Source organism: Microtus oregoni, unplaced genomic scaffold (genome assembly GCF_018167655.1).
Source record: "Microtus oregoni isolate MIOR12 unplaced genomic scaffold, Mior012 000006F_ref0000085, whole genome shotgun sequence".
Classification (NCBI taxonomy): Eukaryota; Metazoa; Chordata; class Mammalia; order Rodentia; family Cricetidae; genus Microtus; species Microtus oregoni.
In genome coordinates, this window is record NW_024543065.1 from 27,814,526 (window position 1) to 27,836,926 (window position 22,401).

Here is a 22,401-nt window from a genome sequence, read left to right on the forward strand (position 1 = left end):
AAGCCTAAGCTAAGCTTTCATAATTACTAAGTCTCTGTGTTGGTATTTGTGAAATGTGACCCAAAAACCCGACTACAGTACGTCACAGCGGTGGTGGGATCAATATAGGAAAGAGGAAGATGCACTTGCTTTGCACAGGTGTTTGGCTGAAGAGTTTTGAGCCTCTTCCACAGGTCCATGGAGCAGTAAGCCAGTCGGGGCTATGACTGAGCTCAAAGGAGTAAGAAACCCGAAGAGCGAAGTGATCAGGGCAGAAGTCTGAGTGTTGTGAGCGGGGAGGAGGTACAAGAGCTCGTGAAAGGTCAGGAGAATGCTGCCCTGGAAACTCTACATGACTGGATGAAGAAAACAAAATACTCCCCAATATCCAGAGCTGCCCTGCCCAATGTGGTAGCCTCAAGCCAATGCACTTTGTGTGGACAATATGCCCCGGAGTCTAAAGAATTCAGACAAAAGTCTGTGCCCTATTTCACCATTGATTTTTTAAAATACTGATTGCATGTGAGAATAATGTCTCTTGTACATGGGGTTACATGGGTTGTATTGGAATTAATTTCACACATTTCTTTACATGTTTTAAATGTAGCTACTAGGAAATTTGACATTATGTATATTGCTCTCATATGCTTCTACAGCACAGAGAGAGCTGGCTAGACTCTCCATGCGAAGCCGCAGTTAACAGAATTCCCTGTCTTATGGGTGCAGCAGGCTGTCAGGGAACGCAGTCTAGAATATGACCTGTCCGAAGCTAAACAAGTCTTATTTTTCACGTTTGTCTTTTTATTTTATTTATTTATTTATTTTTGAGACAGGGTTTCTCTGTAGCTTTAGAGTCTGTCTATGTTTGTCAATCTAATTTCATTCTCCTTAAAATTTTTAATTCATTTTTAAGACACTTATCTATTGTATGTGCATGTATGGGTGTTCATGTCACAGTGAGTGTGTAAATGCACACATACACATCACAAGTACGGAGGTCAGAGGTCAACTTGCAGGAGCCACATTTTCATTCCACCAAGTTGGTCCTAGGGATTATACTTGTAATTCTTGAAGGCAAGCACCTTTACCCAATGAGCCATCTTGCTGGCCTTCAAATTCTTCATTTTTGAGATGGGTCCCACTATGCGACCCAGGATGGACTCAGATTCACTTCCGTGGGCCTCACCTCTGCAGTACCTGTACTACGGGTGTCTAGGAGACACTATCCGGCTTCATCTAGCGTCTTCTACGGGTGTCTAGGAGACACTGCCTGGCTTCATCTAGAGTCTTCTACGGGTGTCTAGGAGACACTGCCTGGCTTCATCTAGCATCTTCTATGGGTGTCTAGGAGACACTGCCTGGCTTCATCTAGCATCTTTTGGGAAAACAGAATTAGAAAGTTTCGTGTGGCCAGGTCTGGCCCCAGTCACGTAGCTGAAGATGACCTCAGACTCCAGATATTTCTACCTGGACTTCCGAGTGCAAGGGTTCTAGTCAGGCACAAACACACTTGCCTTAAACTACTATTACCTTAAAGGGCTTGAGATCAGAAAGGTACGTGGCACATTGTCAGAGAGAGTCTTGAAAGGATCTGGTGAGACACGTGGGCCAGGAGAGGGAAGCTCTTGTCACTTTCTGTCACTCTGAAGCCAGCCACCCCGGGGTTTGACTCCTTCCTTCCTGATGTGTCTGCTCCTGCTCTCAAGTGGTCACTGTCAAGGCTGTTCATTAGCTTAGCTTCGAGACAAGGTCTCACTGCACGCACAGCCCAAGTCCCTTCCGCTCAGCTCTCACAGGCTGTGATCACAGCCATTGTCACCACGCTCAGCCTGGCCACCAAGTTTAGCGGTCCTCACCGTCACTTCCTCTTTCTCTGCATCTTTATTACCACACGTTAAATGTACCAATAATGGGGTTCACTGTGCTTTTTATATAGATTTCTACATGCCCCCCATTGCCCTCTCTTGTCGGTTGGTGCCCACCCCTCAGGTCCTACCTCTAAATGGTGGTTCTCCACCAGGCTGATTTTGCTTACCGTGACTCCCCAACTCTTGCTCCACTATGTTAACTGATGGTAGTGCTAAGGAAACATTAGAAAGACACACTAATCAGGGTATAAAAACTCAGCCGAATAGCTCACCTTGTGTTCAGCAGATGTCCCATGGACATAGTGGTGATCTCCCAGGCCTTGCAAGGTGCCCAAGCCTCCTTTTGCCATATTTACCCAGGAATTATCTCCCACAGTGGGGACCAGCTTCCCTGAGACCGAGGTAAGGCCTGAAGTGTTGATCGTCAAAGTCCGCTCAACGGATCTGAAGTAGTTAAGAACTCCCAGACAGACGCGCTGGAACAGAGGAATAAAGGCATCAGGACACCGCCCTGCGCTTTGCCCTGCCCTACAGAGCAGAACCTGATGGGGACTTCAAGGGGACAGCCCTACTGTGGAGAAAGGGGACCACCATCCCTGGACGGAACTGATTTCACACACACACAATAATGAAGAATGAACGCATTGCTACTAAAGGTAGGAATGCCCCCATTCTAGACAATCTCCAATGCATGGAGCCGTGGATGCCATCGTGCCTGCACCTGTAGCTCCCGGATGTGCAGGTGACGCAGACACAGGAAGGAGAAGTAAGCCCCTCTCATCAGGACAGGATTCCGCTCAGGCTCCGTCCCGTCGCTCAAGCCCAGCAGTTGCAGGGTCATTGCATAGCTGCTTCTTTAGCGGGGAAGAAACAGTATGAGCGCGTCCCATCCCAAAGCTGCTCAGAAAACCCGCTCATCCCACAGGGCGCGTGGCCGAACTGAAGGGGCTTTGCGATAGAAACGCACCGGAAGGAAAACAACGCCCGGAATGCGTAACACGGAGAGCATTGCACTGAGCACCCACCCCCTTTGAAAGCCACCGTCCTGGGGAGAGACAGGAATTCAGATATCTGACCCTTGTTCATAGTTCTACTTTCATTCTGACTTCAAATGTTTTTGAGGTAACATAAACTACGCACGCATCGGTCCCTCAAATTTCCCCACAGTTTTAAACCCACTTCCATGAATCACCAATCCGCAGATTTCATTACCTAGTCTCTGTCTTCTGCTTGAGAGACCCATCAGAGCTTTGGCTGAGATGTATTTTCCCAAGGTCACCGTCGCCTGGTTCCACCGAAAGACTCTCATCCTTCACATTTTCATTCTGCCAGAAAACGGTATTAGCTCAACTTTTGTAAGCATTTATGATACCAACAAAATCATAGGTCATTGAAAGGTAAATGTCATGATCCAAAGCACAACAGATGTGTGGTAAACGTGTCTTAATCCCAATCAGCATATGAAAGTCTAGATTTCTACAATAAATGAGGGAGTAACTGTTTTTACCAGAAAAAAAATCTTTGTTTTATTGACATCTTTTATATAAAAATCACTCCATTTCTTGTCTTTTATGTGGTTTGCTTCATGAAAAGTATATGATAAAACATTTTTTTCAAGAACATATACTCTCTCTCTTTTTCGTGTGTGTGTGATCAAGGATGTTTATGTCCTTGCCTGCACCTGCCCACAGAAGCAGTCAGAAACTGCAGCTGGGTGTCAGCTGTCTCCTTCAGTCACTTCCACCACTCTTTTGTTTTTTGAGACAACGCAGCTTATTGAACATGGGGCCCATGGGATCATCTAGACTGACGAGCTCCGGGTTTAGTAAGAGCCCCTGTCAGGCCTCTTGTGGATGTGTGGTTTGTGGGTATCTGGGCTCCCAGGGACAACTGTGGTGGAGGTGTTATTAGTGACCTGCCCTTGGCCCTCCTGGTGACCCAGTGGCAGAGGTGGAAACGTGTGAGTTATGTGTATGCTAGCATCTGGTTCACAGGATGGCAGAGTCCTCTCTGACTCCAGCAACAGACTATCCACCCTGGCACTTGGCCGCTCAGATGAACGTGGCATTTCCAAGCCGTACTGCAGCTTCTGGGAATAACCCAAAGACGTGGGTTCCCGGAAGCTGCGATACGGCTGGACTTTGACCCTCTCTCCTCCCTTTCCCCATTCATTTCATCACAGGGCCTCAGTGACCAGGTGGGGAGGCTTGGAAATATCACATTTGTTTGAGAGGCCAAGGCCAGGATGGATATTCTGTTGCCGTAGTAAAGGAGAAATGGCCTCTTCCTTAGAACAGGAATGTGACAGCTGGGCTGTTTCAGGCCACGCCATCTCAGGTACAGCAGTCACACTCTTGAAACTTCAGGACAGACAGAGCTGCCCAAGGACCCCAAGGAACAGAGTTGCCCATCAGCTCCGCACTTTTTTTATCTATATCCAGATGTTCAATCCAGGAGAAGAAGGCATAATTTCCAATTCATTTGATCCCTCACCATTGTGTTTTACCATGACCAACAGACGAGTTACGTTTAACGGATGCAGTTCCCAAGGCTGTATGTGAAGAGGGTCATTTCCCTGCTGAGCTTGTAGTGTTCCCAGCTACAGTTCAACACGTACCCAGAAGGGAATATCTGAGCCGCATCCTTTCTCTGAGGGGATTTTGACTTTTTCAGTTGCTTCAAAAATTACCAGAGCAAAAAGTGACATCAGATTACAGTGAAAGACACTTGAAAGAATGATCAAATAAAGCACCAGGGGATGCTGGGCCAGTGGATTGCCAGGAAGGAAGCAAGAAGGAAGAGACAGCGTAGCATCCTTCAGGGAAAGGACCCAAGCACAGGAAATGTTCAAAGCCCAGGAGAACATTCCTCAGGAGCAGCAGACCTGCTGGGAAGCCCAGGGCAGAGCAGAGTGTCCACGGCCCCACCGACCCCACCGACCCCACCGACCCCGTCTGTGGTTGCTCTCTCTTCCCAGGAGGCAGATCTTTGCCCCTGACCCTGCCTGTGACAGGTTGTTTTCCAAGATGGCCGAGCTCGTGAATTTTGAGTTCGGAATTTCTACTGACTGCCAAACTCGCTTCTTTCTTAAAAGCTGGCAAAAACAGTGGGCTGGAAAGTAGAATGGGAAGAAAACTTAGCTGAAAGGTCTATTACACATTTCCTCATTCTCAAGTGTCCACCACTTATGAGTGTGCATCCACAGAATATCATTGTAGCCAGGATGTAAAGGGAACATTTAAAACTGTGCCGCTTCAGATTATAAAGTCAAAGTTTTTTCCTTCTTTATACTTTTCTGCATTTCCTAATTTCCCTTGATAAATTTGCGTCCCTACTATCATTCAACAATATTTACTTTGTAAATATTTTAAGTGTGTATGTGTGCACGTATGTGCATGATGTATAACTCTATGACATGGACACACATATGTCTTGGTGTGTGTGTGCGTGCGTGCGTGTGTGTGTGTGTGTGTGTGTGTGTGTGTGTGATATAGGACAGCTTTTAGCGATCAGTTCTTTCCACCATGGGCTCCAGTGACTGAATTCAGGTCATCATGTTTTTGTGGCAAATCAATTTTATCTACTGAGCCATCTTGCTAGTCCAAAAATACTTATTTATTTTTAATTAGAGTTATTTTATTTTTTATGCATATGGGTGTTTTGCCTGCATGGAAGTCGGTATAGCATGTGTATGCCTAGTGTTCTTGGAGGCTAGAAGAGGTCATTGGGTCCTTTGGAACTAGAGTTACACCAGTTGTGATCCTCTGTGTGCATATTGAAATGAACCCAGGTCCTCTGAAAGAGCAGCCAGTGTTCTTAATCATTGACCTATCCCTCCAGTTCCAGAAAAAAATATTTATAATAAATATTCTATTGAATTTGATGAGGAGCACTCAAGAAAAAGTCCTGTAGTTTGCTGATCTTGCTTTTGGGAATTGCCATGTCCCATACTACTGGTGGGCCTCATACTAACTGCCTCCCACCATCTCTGGAGTCAATCTGGAGAAGTGATAGGCAGAGTGTGTGTGGTGCGTGGCCACTGAGCATGAGTGAAGGCTCTGCCACTGCTCACCGGTCCTGTAGCCAGAATGTGGTACTTCCTGCCATGGATCACTTCATAAGCTTCCTGTTTAAACTGTATCTTAAGCATCATCATCAGAAGAAAATCTCTGTATTGAGCCACTTTAAAGTGTGTTCCTTAGGGAGGTGGCACAAGACACTGAACTGACAATCAGGTTGTGGGCTCCCAAGGACAGCATAGCCTGGCTCGTTTTGCCCTTGACCAGATCAAGACTATAGCTAAATATGCTTCGTCATTGTCAAAGACTAATAAAAACTATGGTCTGATTCAGGGTCGTGTCAAGCATACATCACCATCAAGTAACAATAATAAGAAAACCTGATGTGTTTCTTTACTTCCAAACTCCAGACCTTGAAGTCAATACAGAATTAGAATTACATTAAAAAGAAAGGTCAGCCTTTGGTGTTAACGGCTAATAGAAGATAAAATCAAACTGTGATAGCACCATTGTAAACATTAGTGATACCCAGGCACAAAAATCATGTCAGAATGCACAGGGGGACGAAGATGCCCATCTGTGACTGGTATGGAGGATGTGCTGCCACCCTGGCATCCTCTGTGCCAGCAAATTTTATTTCTGTATCTATTCTAATGTAACACACACTTCAGTGATGTGGGATTCCCCCTGTACAATGTGAGTACCATTGGTTAATAAAGAAAATGTTTTGAGCCTATGGCAGGGCAGAACAGAACTAGGTGGGTAAGCTAGGCTGTATGCTGGGAAGAAGAGGGTGGAGTCAGAGAGGAGCCATGGAGCTGCGGCCAGAGACAGACATGCTAAAACTTTAGCCGGTAAGCCACAGCTACATGGCGATACACAGATTACTAGAAATTGGTTAAATTAAGATATAAGTGTTAGCCAATAAGAAGCTAGAGTTAATGGGTCAAGCAGTGTTTTAAATAATATAGTTTCTGTGTGATTATTTCGGGGCGAGCAGCCGAGAACCAACAAGTGGCCTCCTAACAACACTTAAGGAAAGCAGGCTCCCTTCAGCAAATCCTAATCCTAGCACTTGGGAGGTGGAGGCAGGCAAATCTCAGAGTTCAAGGCCAGCATGGTCTACAGAGAGGGTTCCAGGACAGCCAGGCTTACACAGAGAAACCCTGTCTCAGAAAACCAAACAAAAAGAAAGAAAGAAAGAAAGAAAGAAAGAAGAGAAGAGAGAGAAGAGAAGGCCCATTTTTTTTTCCCATTCCCCCAGGTCTTGAGAATATCAGTCAAGCACTCCACCACTGAACCACACACATAGCCTGTAGGTCTGGTGTTTGATTTTGTTTACTTGTGTGTTTTATTTTTGAGACAAGATCACCATGCAGCCGAGGCTAGCCTGGAGTTCATTATATAGCCCATGCTGGCCTCAAATTCTTGATTTTCTGGTCTCTTCCTCTCTTGTGCTGGGATTACAGGTATGAACCACCATATCTGATTAAAGTTCAAGTATGTGTGCACATGTGCGTGCGAGTGTGTGTGTGTGTGTGTGTGTGTGTGTGTGTGTGTATGACACGATGCTGGTTTATATGTGTGGAGAAGTCTGAGATCAACCTTGAATGTTGCTCTTCAGGAGCCGTCCATCTTGGTTTTAGAGGTCTCTCTCTCACTGGCACCCAGGGCTCACTGATTAGGAAAGTCTGACTGCCAGCAAATTCCAGAAATCTGGTTACTTTCACCTCCCCAGGGCTGGGATGTCAAATATGTACACCATGTCCAGCATCTTAGCTACAATTTCTATTGCTGCAACAAAACACCATGACCAAAAAGCAACTTGGGGAGGAAAGGATTTATTTGACTTACACTTCCACATTGCGGTTCATCACCAAAGGAAGTCAGTACAGGAACTGAAGCAGGGCAGGAACCCAAAGGCAGCAGCTGATGCAGAGGCTGTGGAGGAGTGCTGCTTACCGGCTTGCTTCCCATGACTTTCTCAGCCTGCTTTCTTATAGAACCCAGGACCACCAACCCAGGAATGGCACCACCCATAACAGGTTGGGCCCTCCCCCATTGATCACTAATTGAAAATGTCTTACAGCTGGATTTTTAGAGACCTCAGCTGAAGTTCCCTCCTCTCTGATGACTAGCTTGTGTCAAGCTTACATAAATCCAGCCAGTATACCCATCTTGGACCCTAGCTCCTTCAGCAAACATTTTATCAGCTGAACTGTCTTTCTAGTTCCTAGACCTGGTTTTTAATAAGAGAAGATTTTGGCTAGGGCTATTCATGGATGACCATGTAACCTGTAGCATATAATAGAGAGGCATGCTATTAAAGCATAGAAACTTGTAATAAAGTAATAAAGTAAAAACAAGCCACCTAAAGATGGAAAATTCACAGAGTCTGGATTATGTATATTACTGTGTTATCTTTGAATTTTTTGATTGCAGAAAGACATTTGATTCTAGGGACTGCTAAACTAAGCCAACATATATATTTCAAAGGTATCTTGAATTCAAAATTTGAATATAAAGATACATTTTTTTTTGTTTCCATACAGGATGAGAACCTGTGGATTGCTTCCAGACTAATATGGTTTGATGGACTAATACCCCTCAAAAAATTACTTTGTCCAATAAACAGCAGGAAGAAGTTTGGAGAAAACTACGCACATCTTCCCAAATACTGTCTATAAATGTTACATTTAAAGGGGGGCATGCTATACAGATTTGCATTGGTATGGTTCTCGGTTTATTGGTACAAATTTAAGGTCAATTTTGTTATACTGTGTATATGTATTTCTGACCTTGATTAAGGTATTGTGTTTGTCCAGCTCATTTAGAAATGTAATGTATAATTAAGAAATATAGGTTAATAGGTAATCATTTATAATAGTCAAGTTTGTGGTCATGTTAGTTAGGTTTTCTAGATATATAGAGATATATTTCAGCTAGATAGGTATTCCTCAAATCTTTCAGAGACTTTCCAAATACAGCATTTAAAATGTTTTAAGAACTTAGGGCTTTTCATGATAGTGAGACACATCTGCTCCTGGCAGCGCCAATCTACTTCAAGAGGAAGATGGGCATTGAAGAGTCTCCTTATGGAGTTGTTTAGCCATTTGGGCAAGAAACTGTTCTTACCTAGACTGCTTAGTGAACTTGACATGCAGGACTCACAGAGAAATGACTGCTGAACTTGCCTAAAGGTGAGACAATCCTTCAGGGTTCCTGCTTCATGAAAGAAGTGAACGTATCTGCTAGATATTCTGCAGGACACAGAAGAAAGTGACTGGCAAACTGCCAATATGGGTGGAACTGTCTTTGAAATTTCCTGCTTCATGGAAAAGTCTGCTGGACATTATGGACCTGTAGGCCGAAGATGTATGCTCCAACAATACAGATGAACTTTGAATGACTGTCCAGGCAGCAAGATGTTTCTGTCAATTCTAGAGTTTTGGAAGTTGCTTACAATGTACTTCCTGTTTCCTTAGGTAATATCATATCCTTCTGGAGTCTTTGATGGAGTTGAAGAATTTATAGTTATAGTTTTCCTTAGTTATGATAAAATATAAAGTAGATATAAATATTGTAACTGTAATTCTTGCTTGATAACTGTTTTGTTATATGTAATTTTACTATGTTAAAGTTAAAGCCTTCCTTTTTGTTTAAACAGGAAAGGGGAAATGGTGTGGGAGGTCCTTCTGTCTATGTGTTGCCTTTATTTGTTAATGAATAAAGAATCACTTTGAGTCTATGGCAGGGAAGAACAGAACTAGGCTGGGAAAACTAAACTGAATGCTGTGAGAAAGAAGGGTGGAGTCAGAGAGACACCATGTATCCCCGCCAGAACTTTAGCCAGTAAGCCACAGCCATGTGGCGATACACAGATTAATAGAAATGGGTAAAATTAATATGTAAGAGTCAGCCAGTAAGAAGCTAGAGCTAATGAGCCAAGCAGTGATTTAATTAATATGGTTTCTGTGTGATTGCTTCAGTTTGGGGCAGCTGGGACAAAGAATCAGGCTTACTGTCCAAACTTGAAAGCATAGGTTCAGTCCTCAGTATCCATGTAAAATCTGTGACACATGCCTGTAATCCCTGCATTGGGGAGGTGGAGACAGGAGGATCTCTGGTACTTGCAGGCCAGTTGGCCTAGCCAATCATTGAGCTTCAGGTTCAGTGAGAGATCCTGTCTCAAAATATAAGGGAGACACTTGGCATTGACCTCTAGCCTCCAACGTGCACGTGTGCAAATGCACGTGCGCGTGCACACACACACACACACACACACACACACACACACACTCCAGAGAGAGAGAGAGAGAGAGAGAGAGAGAGAGAGCAGTAGAGACAGATTCCCCAGATATATTATCACATAGAAAAATCAAGTTATAGAAAGATATTCGCATGGAATGACATGTTATTTAAATAGAAAATCCAAACATAAAGCTCTCCCGTGTGTATTTTAACAGATGTATTCATACAGATGGGAGTAGTCACCACACTTATCACAGAGATAAGGGCTGAGCATAGGGGTTGGGCAGTCACAAGAAATCCAGTTCTTCACTTATAAACGTTTGAATGTTCTAGAAGGACGAGGGTTTTTGTTTTTTGTTTTGTTTTTTTTTTTTTTTTTTTTGCAGAGCATGGTGGTGCACACCTTTATTCCCAGCCCTCGGGAGGCAGAGACAGGAGAATCTCTGTGGATTCAAGGTCAGCCTGGTCTATGTAGAGAGTTCCAGGACGACCAGGGCTACATAGTGAGACCTGGTCTCAAATGAAAACCAAAACCAAAACAAACAAAAACACTAAAATTTTCTTTTAAGAAAGAAATAGTGACTCCAGTAGGGAAACCTGGCAAATGCTGCAAAGCTAACGAAGTAGACAAAGTCAACAGGGCTGAAATCTGCCTGCACCGAGCTCAGCTGACAATATCGCCAGGACCGGTTCCTTGGTTGACAGAGGCGCTGTAATAATGTAACAATGTAAGAAACCAGTGGCAGGAGAAGCCTATGCAACTTTTCTATAAGCCTTGAACTATAAAATAAAATCCTTTTATTCAAAAGTGGAAACCCTAAAAAAAAAAAAAAAAAAAAAAAAAAAAAAAAAAAAAAAAAAAAAAGTGGAAACCCTAAGGAAAGCTTTACTGACGAAAGCTCCCTCTGAGGATCCACTACAGTGAACTAAGGATTGCTTCTCTCAGAGCCGTCAAGGCGCCCAGCTCATCCGCCTCCTGCCCAGCGCCCTTGAGAAAGATACTTGGTGGCTCTTAGCTGCCACTTACCAGCTTCAGAGCCGGAGTGCTGACCCACACACAGACGCTAAAGGGAGCTTGACAGTTACATGCTTGCAAAACTGCACCCAAGCCTTGGATTCACGCCCACATTCCAGCACCTCCCAGATGCCTCTGTATACCAATCCTGAGCCTGCCAGACTGCTACTCAACATTCAGACCAGTACTGTGAGCCCAAGAGGGCCCTGAATCTGTATAGACAGACATACTTGCAGAGGATACAAATTCTGACTCATGGGAAAATTCAGAAAAAATGTTGGTTGTTGACTCAGAATTTCTTTTCCTAAACAGTGCTGTCTTCCAACCCTGCCCTGAAAGCTCTTTTCCAGGCAGTTTCTACCAGAGTGTGTCCCCCCATAGTTCTCTTCATGGTGCTCACATGTCAGAGAAACACTTGTATGTCCTTATCTAATTCATTTTCAATAGGATGCCTCCCGGGGGCAAGGACTGGGTAGGACCCATTCCTGGAGCCCAGTGCAATTCTAGGCATGGGAGAAAACTGTTGAAGGGAGAAAGGCAGGAGGGAGAGAGGGAGGGAGGGGAGGATGGAGGGAGGGAAGGAGGGGAGGAGGGAGGGGAAGGGAGGAGGAGAGGAGGGAACAAGCAGGTAATGTGATGTGTGTGTTATCTGTCTCAAGCTCCAACCCTGGAATCTGAACATTTATGAGTATTCTAAGCCTCTTTATGATCTATCAACCATAAATCAACTTGAAAATACAGTGGTCATATTTGTCTGTCTTTGGTCAGTTCCAAGAATAACGTTCATAAATCAGCAAATAGCCAGGAGTAGTTTCCTTCCTCCCTTCCTCCTCCCTCCCTCTCTCTTCCTCCCTCCCCTCATTTCTCTTAAGACAGTATCTCACTCTGTACCCCTGGCTCCCCTGGAACTCACTATGTACCCCAGGTTGCCCCGGAATTCTTGGTAAACCTCCTGCTGCAGTCTTCAGTCTCCCTAGTGCTGGGATTATAGGTGGGAGCCACACCACCTGGCTTCTCCCTTCCCCTTATTTTGACTGCCTTCAAGGCAGTTTTAATGAGAGAAGACCACACCAATCCCACCTGAGTTCCCATCCCCCCTGCCAGGGGAGGAGCAGAGCTCAGGTAGAAGTGTCAGTTTTCCCTCTGCTCTGGTCCAGCAAAGGCAAGCGGGAGTCTGGGAGTCTTCCCTCGTCCATTTCCAACATGGCTTCCCATACAATCGCCTTAACTTAGGCTTTCTGCTGCCTGACACCTAGACAAGTCACCGCAAGCCCTCTGCTTGCTACCACATGGTCCCACAGAGGTAAATTCCTCTGGCCATAAGGGCCACCAGCACTCCTCACCCTGGTCCCCTGCTGGCCAGTGGCGCCTGGACCTCACTGCTTCTGCGCATTTTCAAACATCTAACTCCACCCTGTCCCCCTGTCCCTCTCTTGTTCTTATTGGCCTCCTTTAACTCATTAGGTCCCTGAGACTTTAACTCTCTCTGCTTTCTCAGCCAGTGAGAGAACACATTTGTGATTACAGGCTTAAGGTTTTCTTTTTCTTTTTTCCTTTCTTTCTTCTTTTTTCTTTTAGACAGGATCTCATGTGGCCCCGATCAGTTTTGAACTTGCTCTGTAGCAGAGAATGACCCAGATCTTCTGATCTTCCTGCCTCCACTTCCTAAGTGCTGGGATTACAGGACCATGTCACCACACCCAGGGATGTTGGTAATTGAAATCTAAGGTAGAAGGTGATTAATTAATTGTCCTCTGGGGCAAACGGTTCAGCACCACAAAAGCCGAGGCTCAGAGGTACCCGGGGCGAATGCCTTGTGTCTTTTGCTTTCTCCATCTCCCTCTCTCCTGTCCATTTGGGTGAGGAAGCAGAAGACTTGCATACTTTTAATGTCCCCTTGTTAATATACATTCCTCTTGACAGTGACATATATACCACAGGGTAACGTGAGCCCTCAGCACTGGCAAGACGCCAGCCGAGGAGAGAGCATACTGACAGTTGGGTGTGCCACAGGGAATCTGGGAGCCCAGGTGGCCTGCGCTGATATGCCACTTCTACTGCTGACCTATGTGGTCAACGCGTTTCTCTTTGGGTTCTCTAGATCTGCATTCAGCAGACTGAAAATGACATAAGACAAGAGAAGCGTATGTGTGTGCACAAGTGCTGTATTTGTGTTTGCTTCCAGACGCTCTGAAGCCCACTGCAATCCTTCAGGTCCCACTTTCTCCAGCCTGGAGTGATGGCCCAGGATGCTCATCAGCATCCTCAACTTCCTCACACCTTTGATTTCTACACCTTTCCATGGCTCCACAGTTCACTTCAGAAGTTCAAGCAATCCGGCTATTTGAAGGAGCTCTAGGGCCTGTTAGCTACGTGGCTCTCCTTGACGGTCCTGCAGGTGTCGCCACTGAGCTCCTCACGGGTCCTCTCACCTGACATCTGCCTCTCTCCCAGAGCCAGGACCAGACACTGTGCCTGCATCCTAACCTTTCACTCATATAAAACCTCTTCCTTGCTTCCCGGGGTGTGACACCATGTTCTCTTCCTCAGGATCACCCCTCTGCCCTGTTTCTTCATGCCCTTCCCTCCTGTTCCCCCAAGCTCACCTATTTCCCATGTCCTTCCTTCCTGTTAGACTATGAACACAGTTGGGTCTCCCCGTCCTACGTTAGCTAATACACCACAAACAGATACTAGCAAATTCTAGTTTCAAAAGCACATGGCACCAAGGTCAAGACAATGGCCACTAAGGCTGTGTAGGAAGTTCCTCTCAGGGCTCAGCTTCACGTCCTTCTCAGACAACAGTCTCCTGACTGACTTTGTGAATTTGATCTCTTCCCTCTTCAGCTTAACTCGCATGCTGCTGCCACGCGAATCCTCCTAAAATCCTCCTCTGCGTGTATCACTCTGCTTACAGGACACCGTACTCTTTAGTCCGGGGTCTGTGGGCATTTACAACCTCTCTTTCCCTCTGCATCAAAAGAGTGGCTTCTCTTTGCTGTCCTTTCTCGCCCACATATGCGATCTCCTCTGCACCACCCGTGTGCTGGCCCCTTTCCACTGTTTATATTCATTCTCTTCTTATTTGGGGGGTGTTTCCCCTAGCAGCCCCTGCTGCGATGCAGTCCCACTAACAGCACACAAAGGGTCCATCGGCTGGGCACTCAGCTCTTGCCAGCACAGGGCCTGCAGCCTTGCCGGCGTGGATCTGCGGGGGCCTATGGCAGGCAGAATGAAGGTGTACAGCACATAGCTGCACGCCCCTCCTTCTGATTATGGTAATTAGCCTGCATAGATAATAGAGCTTTGACATCGAGGGTGAAGTCCTAAAGGTGATGGATAGAGCCAAAGGTGGGGAAAGGCAAACAGACCGTTCGCTCCTGTCCTACCTGGTAGAGGTCGATGTTGTTATAAATACTCTGCCAGATGTGATCATAGCTGCATGGATGCAAAGGCTGAGAAGTCATGAAAGAGGAGCGATGTGGATCCATAGTCACTGTCCTTGCAGCGTGATCCTGGAGCACCTGCACAGCCTTCACAGGGTCAGAAATCTTAAGCAGAGCAGGGAGAAGAGACGGTTAATAGACGCAAGAAGGTCACCTTGTTTCGGTTTTAAAAAATGCATCTATCTATCTATCTATCTATCTATCTAGTTAGCTAGCTAGCTAGCTATCCATCTATCATCCATCTATCATCTATCTATCTATCTATCTATCTATCTATCTATCTATCTATCTATCATCTATCTACCTATTTTGGTTTTTTGAGACATGGTTTCTCTGTGTAGCCCTACCTGTCCTGGCACTTGCTCTGTAGACCAGGTTGGCCTCGAACTCATAGTGATCCTCCTGCCTTTGCCTCCCAAGTATAAGGGATTAAAGTACAAGGGATTAAAGGTGTGCACCACCACCACCTGGGTTATTTATTTATTTGTATGTGTTGTGTGGCTGTGTGTATATGTCTCTCTGTGTGTGTATGGCTGTCACAGCATGTATGTGCAGGTCAGAGGACAACACTAGAGTCTGTTCTCTCTCCATCACATGGGTGCAGGGAATCAAACTCAAGTTGTCAGGCTTGAAAGAGAGGGCCTCTACCTACTGACCCATCTCGTTGGCACCTGGGTTCCTTCTCAAGAATCTGGAAGGAGCCTTAAGTGAGACTTCTTTCTCTCAAAACCAGGGCTGAGGCCTAACTCAGCTGACAGAGTGCTTGGCTAGCATGCAATTGTAGCTTCTATCTCCTCATGGCATGAACCTGCCACGGGTGGTACACCTGTAATCCCAGCACTTGAGAACTGGGTGCCAGAGGATCAGAAGTTCAAGGCCGTCCTTAGCTACATAAGTGAGCCTGAGGCCAGACTAGAACACACGAGACCCCGTGTTAAAAATTTATTAAACTCAAATGACACATGCCCTTGGTAATGATTAAGAATCACAAACACAGGCTGGAAAGATGGCTCAGAGATTAAGGGCACTGACTGCTCTTCCAGAGGTCCTGAGTTCAATTCCCAGTAACCACATCATGGCTTACAACCATTTTTTTTTTCCTTTGGTTTTTCGCGACAGGGTTTCTCTGTGGCTTTGGAGCCTGTCCTGGAACTAGCTCTGTAGACCAGGCTGGTCTCGAACTCACAGAGATCCTCCTGCCTCTGCCTCCTGAGTTCTGAGATTAAAGGCGTGCGCCACCATCGCCCGGCTACAACCATCTTTAATGAGAACTGGCACCCTCTTCTGGCCTGCAAGCATACATGCAGACAGAACACTGTGTACATAATGAATAAATAAATCTTAAAACGAATCACAAACACAACTAAAGTTATTTATGGTTTAAGTATTTCATATCTGCCTTCAAATATGAATTACCTTGATGCCTTTTCCATTGTAATGTTCAGTAAATATACTGAAACTTGATTTCACATTAATTCCCAAACTTGAACTGTTTCTAATTTTTAAAATAGGTATTTATACAGAGAAATTTAAGGAATCTTTCAACATTTCTTTGAAGTTAGTTAAATTTACTAGTTTGGCTGAAATTGCCTTTAGTGAATCATTCAGAACAAAACAAACCATTTGAAGGAAAACTCTCTAATTTTGTTCTATAACTCACGCTTTGAAGATTTTTAACAAGTCTATATAGTACTATTTTCTAGGGAGAAATTACCCTTCTGCCATTAAAAATACATTAAAAGGACAGTTCAGCTATTATAAATCCTTTGGCGGGGGGGTGTTGCTGGTAGATCAAGCCAGGGCCTCACCCATTAGAAGCATTCACTCCTCACTTGGCTATGTCTGCAACATGTAACATAAACCTTAAGTATCATTCAGACTTTTAAGATATTTCAGGAGTTAGAGAGGCAAAGTAAGCACCTCAGAGGGTTTTCTCTGTGTTCATATTTTTAACTTTTGAGAAATATACATTTTTAAAATCCTATTTTTTTAAAAAAATCCTCTTTTCTTGTTTGGATACTTAAAGCACATGTTTACTTGTCTGATTATTTCGTCACATGGCATATAGCCCATGGAACTTTTATATGAAATTAGAAATAAGGTCATGCGGGTCATAAGGTCTGGAGAGTGTTAAGATTAACTTAAGTATTTTCAACTGAGACTAAAAGACAATCAGCACCTAATGCTCTTGGTGTTGAAAAACTGACTCTTGTTTTCCCCCCCTTTCTTGCCATTTTTTCTAAGTTACTAATTTCCTTTCCTGTCAATTTTTTTTAGCTACTTTTTGTCTTCCTTTGGGGACTTAAGGTCCATTTTTTTTTTTTTGCATGGAGTGAATTTTTTACTTGGAATACTAAGGTAAAAGGCCATTTAAGTAAAGACCAGCCCAATTAAATGGTATCTTGATGACCTTGCAGAAATAAAATATTTATAAATCTATGTGTTGAAACTAATGATTATGTTTTCAGGTGTATTAATGATTTTAGAATTTATAATTTATTCCAAAACACACTAAAAGTTCTTTGAATAAATTTTATAGCAGAAAAAATTAATTAAACTCAAATGTTATGAATGCCCAAGATCCATGCATCCACTTGACACCATATAAATTCAGATATACATGCCAGCTTATTTAAAATTCAGAGGCAGCCTCCAGAACAATATCAGAGAGCATCCTCACAAGGGGTTACACCAGTGAATGAGAACCCCCCCCCCCCCGCCTGCCAGCTCTGGGGGCAAATTTGTCCTGTTAGGAAGAGGCAGGAGACGGAGAAGGAGGCAGCAGAGGCTTCCTAAGGTCACAGACCTGAGCTTATTCCCCTGCCGTCCGCAGAGCAGTGCGTGTCAACCTGACCCCAATACTAACAATATCTCTTCCTAGATTGCTGTAAGACGCCCAGCGTGCAGAAGCTGAATAAACATCCCTTCTCTTCTGGAGGTGACAAATCAAATAATGATCCCAGAACCGACCACCAACTATACACATGCTACTGCATCATTTTAATATCTCAAAGAATTCTAAAGGCCGTTTATTCCAATCCTGTCACCCCAGAAGCATGTTGTAAGTATAGAAAAAACTTCATCATAAAATTAATGTGGAATCTCAAGGAGCCCCCAAGAGCCAAACAATTTGGAAAAAGAATGAGGCTGGAGGACTCACACTCCCTGAGTTTAGAAAGTATTGAAAATAAATAGTGGTCAAAATAGTCCGGTGTGGCGTAAGGAGAGGCTACAGGTCAACTGAGCTCAGAGATAAACCCCACATCCGTGGTCAAGGATACCGAGACCACCAAATGGAAACATACTGTCTGCATTAATGGTGCTGGAAAACCAAATAGCCAAATGAAGAACAGAGAAGTTTCATTCTTGTATGTAAACGTTGATTTAAAGACATGAAGTTAAGCCCTAAAAGTTCAAATCTCTCAGAAGGAAGCAGAAAAGCTTCGTAATAAAGGACTTGGCAATTTTTTGTGAGTTAAAAGTTTTTTAGGGGAGCTGGAGAGATGGCTCAGCAATTAAGAGCACTGACTGCTCTTCCAGAGGTCCTGAGTTCAATTCCCAGAACCCACACAACAACTCACAACTGTCTGTAACTCCAGTTCCAGGGGACCCAACACCCATGCACATAATGTAAAAATAAATATCAAAAATTGTTTTAGATTTATTTTAGTTAATATATTGAGTGTTTTACCTACATGTATGTACGTGTACCACACATGTGGTTGGTGCCTCTGGAGGTCAGAAGAGGGCATCAGGTGCCCTGGAACTGGAGTCACAGATGGTGTGAGCCACCACGTAGGGCCTGGGAAAGAATCGGGCTCACAGCAAGAACAACACAGCTCTAACTACTGCACCATGGCTCCATCCCTGGGTTAGTTCATTTGACTGTTGGGTGTTTGGGTTGGGTGGTTGTTGGTTGTTGTTGTTTTATTTTTTTTTTTTGACATCAAAAGTCAGGGACGGGGGTAAAAAGTGAAAAATGCCACACCACAAAACTAAAGAAAGCTTTTCTGACTCAAAGGATATATAAACAGAACCAGAAAGGAGCCTATAGAATGGGAGAAAACACTTTCTAGTCATAGATCTGATAAAGGAAATAGAATATATAAAGTACCTGACAAGCAAAATAGAGAGCAGAAAGAGCTCTTCCAATTTAACAACACAACCTAGTTACTAAATAAGAATTTAGCCTCAGGACTAAGGCCTTGAACCAAAAGGTTGGTGGGAATATTCTCAGCCTCTCCAGAGTGGTGCTGTCTGCTGTTGTTTCTATAGAAGAAGGGTAGCTGCCACCATAAACACCAAAGACTAAAAAGAATTAATATATGGTTCAGCTAGTTTATTTCTGGGTATACACCAAAAAGAATGGAAAACAAGACCTCAGATATGTGTACACAGTGTTCATAGCAATGTCCACAGTATCCATGATATTCCTCGACAGGTGGATGACTAGACCTTCGTAATACTCCCAAGGGATTGCTATTTGGCCTTGAAAGGGAAGAAATTTCTAACAAACTTTCCAGTATGGCTGCCCCTCAAAGACATTGTGTTGCCTGAGTAGGCCAGTCACAGAGAGGCTAAGTCGTGCAGGATTGCGCTCATCTGAGGTATCAAAATTCACAGAAAGGGGAAGTAGGGTGGTTGTTGCAGGGGAGCTGGGAGGAGGGGATGCTGGGGGATTGTTCAATTCGGGCAGAGCATCATTGCCGCAAGACATGAATGTTCTGGAAATTTATTGCCCAACAATGTGAACATACTTAGCGCTAATGAACTGTGCACTTAAGTAACTAAGGCAGAAAATGGTTTTCACCCAATATTCTTGTGTCGAAGATGAGGAAGTTCAAGTTGAAGCAGGCTACACAGTTAGATGAACACCATACACAGCTCAGCATTGAAGCAAAACCAACTCTTTGACAGTTTTCTTTTGTTTCCTTTTTAAGACAGGATTTTGCTGTTACCCTGGCTCATCTGGGACTCCATGCAGACCAGGATGGCCTTGAAGTCACAGAGACCCCTCTGCCTTTGCAGATTTCTGGGATGAAAGGTGTGCATGAACTACCAAACTCGGGGAATTGACAATTTTTATTCTCTCCTTGAAAGCTAGCTGAATTTTTAGTTTGCTGCTTAGATTAGAAAGTTCTAACAAAGAGTTCAAAGAGTTGACTCCGAGAACAAGAGCTCGCCTGCTCTTTTAGGGGACCCAGGTTCCATTCTCAGCACCTCACAGATGCTCACAGCTGCCGACAACTCCTGTCTTAGGGGACCCAGCAACCTCTTCTGGCCTCCACGGCACTAGGCACACTTATGGCATATAGATACCGTGCAGGCAAAACATTCATACATAAAAAGCAAATTAATTTTTTTAAAGAAAGCTTAAAAATAAAGCTTTCAGAGTGAACCCATGCCATTTTTTGTTGTTGTTCTTTATTTTTTGTTTGTTTTTTTCTTAGAGAGAAAGAAAACCCCACAGTTTTTGAGGATGGTGTTTAGCAAGCCTCTTACCTGCCTATGGTTATTTTCTCACCTTCAAAATCTTTGACTGGACTTGCATTAGTTCATCTATTCTCCTCCGCTCTTTGAGTCTGGTTAACATCTTCTTCTGCCAAGGGTCACATTTCGGCTTGACCTAGTGGATAGATATGTTCATGTGTCTCACTAGAAGCCACACAGAGAAAGACCTGAGGACCTGCCAAAGGAGATCTGTGTCCCTGCTTGCAGGTTTGCTGGGGCATGTGAGGCCTTGGGAAGGGTCTGCCCGGGCCAACACTGAGCTGTGAAGGGAGCCTGCAGTTCCTGCTGGCACTTGGTCTAGGCCACACGGGAGTTCCAGGTAGACTCTACTGTGAAGCACACAAGCAGGAAGGAGCCGAGAGCCGCCATCACTGGGGACATCGTCATGAACAGAGGGAGAAGCTACCAGAGACCCAAGGACTCCATATTAAAGACTTCATCTTTCCTATCCAGAAACCGTATCTCTAAACTTAACTCTGTAGCTATAAATCACATCATCAATATGCTGGTAATTTTCAAATTCATATCTCAGCCCAAATAGGTATGAACATGGTCTGCGGTCAAGAACATCTAGGAATGCAACTGTTCATAAAATGATAAACTTACCTAAAACCAGGGTTTGGGTTTTGTTTTTTTTTTTTTTGTTTTTTTTTTTTGTAACTCAGCTGTGCAATTCCCAAACATAAGCACTGTAGATGACAATGCCATGTTTTAGTGGGCACTCCTGATTGTTCTGCCCAAGTACCTCCATATTATCTATGTTTGGGGGTTAATTCTAAGATACAGGGTCTGCTCCACCTACACTGACTGCCTGAGTTCAATCCCCAGATGGAGAACAATCTTTGGTTCCTTTCAGCCCACCTTTCCAGGTGGGCTCTGTCTCTCCGAGATTCACATTGAAACCCACCCTACAACATGATGCTATAGGCAAGTGTGACTTTAGAGGGGATAAGTTCATAGCAGCGGAGCCCTCGTGAATAAGATCAGCCCCTCATAAGAGGCCTGAGGCTGCTGCGTGCCTCTCCCACCATGTAAAGGAAAGGCAAAAAGTCAGCAGTCTGTTCCCTAGAAGAGAGTCCTTGCCAGATTCCCCGCTGTGCTGGCAGGCAGACCTGCTCAGCCTCCAGAAATGTGAAAAGCAAAATCACTTTGCTTACAGCTACAGGCTTCATTGTACTTCATCAAAGCAGTTTGAACAGATAGCAATGGCAACAAATCCCATCAGACCTTCCTTTCCAATTCTGGTACCCAGCACACACATCTGGCAGTGTACAACTACCTATAGCTCAAATTCCAGGGGATCTGGTGCCCTCTTCTGGTGTAAAGTGATACCTGCAGGCTTGTGATACATACACTCAGGCAGGTGCGTGCGTGCATACCCGCGTGCGCAAGCATACACACACACACACACACACACACACACTAAATTACATATATTTAATCTTTAAAAAGAGATTCCTTCCATTCATACAACCGTCAAGCCTTATCAAACATGGATTCTACATTTTCAGTGTTGCCCACTCATTAAAATGTATTTGTGACCTCAGTGTCAATCATGGTCATTGATAGACTTTTACAGAGTTGGGGATAGTGGGCACATTCCCAGCCAAGACTGAGTAAGATAATATTCTACCTTAAGGACACTGGAGACAAGTGCCCCTTCTGTGCTTTGTTTAGAGCCATGTTCATTGTGCTTTTTGTTGGTGAAACTGGCCCTAAAGAGAATTCTAAAGTGCTGGCTATGTTTTCAGTCCTGCACTAGAAAGCTGCGACAGTTTCTGGAGAAGACATGTTAGATAAACATCATTACATGGAGTTTGAGTACTTCTAATAGTGAAGTTCAATGCTTATGAATCAATGATATGCATTAATCAGGGCATCTTTAAACAAAAAATACATTAAAACAGGGCTTGATTTTGGTGTGTTTTTTTTCTCTTTCTTTTTATCTTTCTTCATCATCTTCTTCTTTTTGCAAAATATGGTCTCACTCTCTAGCTGAAACTACCGTCTCCCAAGCTGGGTTGGAACACAATGTGTAGCCCAGGCTGTTCGTGAGCTGGGGGCAGTGTTCCTACCTCAACCTCCCGAGTGCTGGATTACAAACATGAGCCACGGAGCTGGCAGGGCTCTGTACCAAGTGATGCTTTGACCACAGGCTCTCAGGAACCTAACTCAATGTCTAGATCTGCTAACTGAGTGTTTCTGGTTCTTTCTAGAATACAGACTGCTTGGCTATTGAGATGTGGTTGTACCTTCTCACCAACTACTGCTGTTGGGTTAACCCTGGTGCTTCGGCCTTGTTTGGGAAGCCT

General features: G+C 44.3%; 1 protein-coding gene across 1 annotated transcript in view; it reads right to left on the bottom strand.

Annotated features, from left to right (window-relative positions):
• Positions 1-22,401, bottom strand: part of LOC121449304 — a 173,897-nt gene that overhangs the window by 116,812 nt on the left and 34,684 nt on the right. The window contains exons 10-14 of the mRNA XM_041653616.1: positions 20,103-20,204; positions 14,522-14,683; positions 3,060-3,172; positions 2,569-2,701; positions 2,120-2,323 (exon numbers count right to left, since the gene is read on the bottom strand). Coding sequence (XP_041509550.1) covers positions 2,120-2,323; positions 2,569-2,701; positions 3,060-3,172; positions 14,522-14,683; positions 20,103-20,204 — 714 coding nt within the window. The remainder of the gene's footprint in view (positions 1-2,119; positions 2,324-2,568; positions 2,702-3,059; positions 3,173-14,521; positions 14,684-20,102; positions 20,205-22,401) is intronic.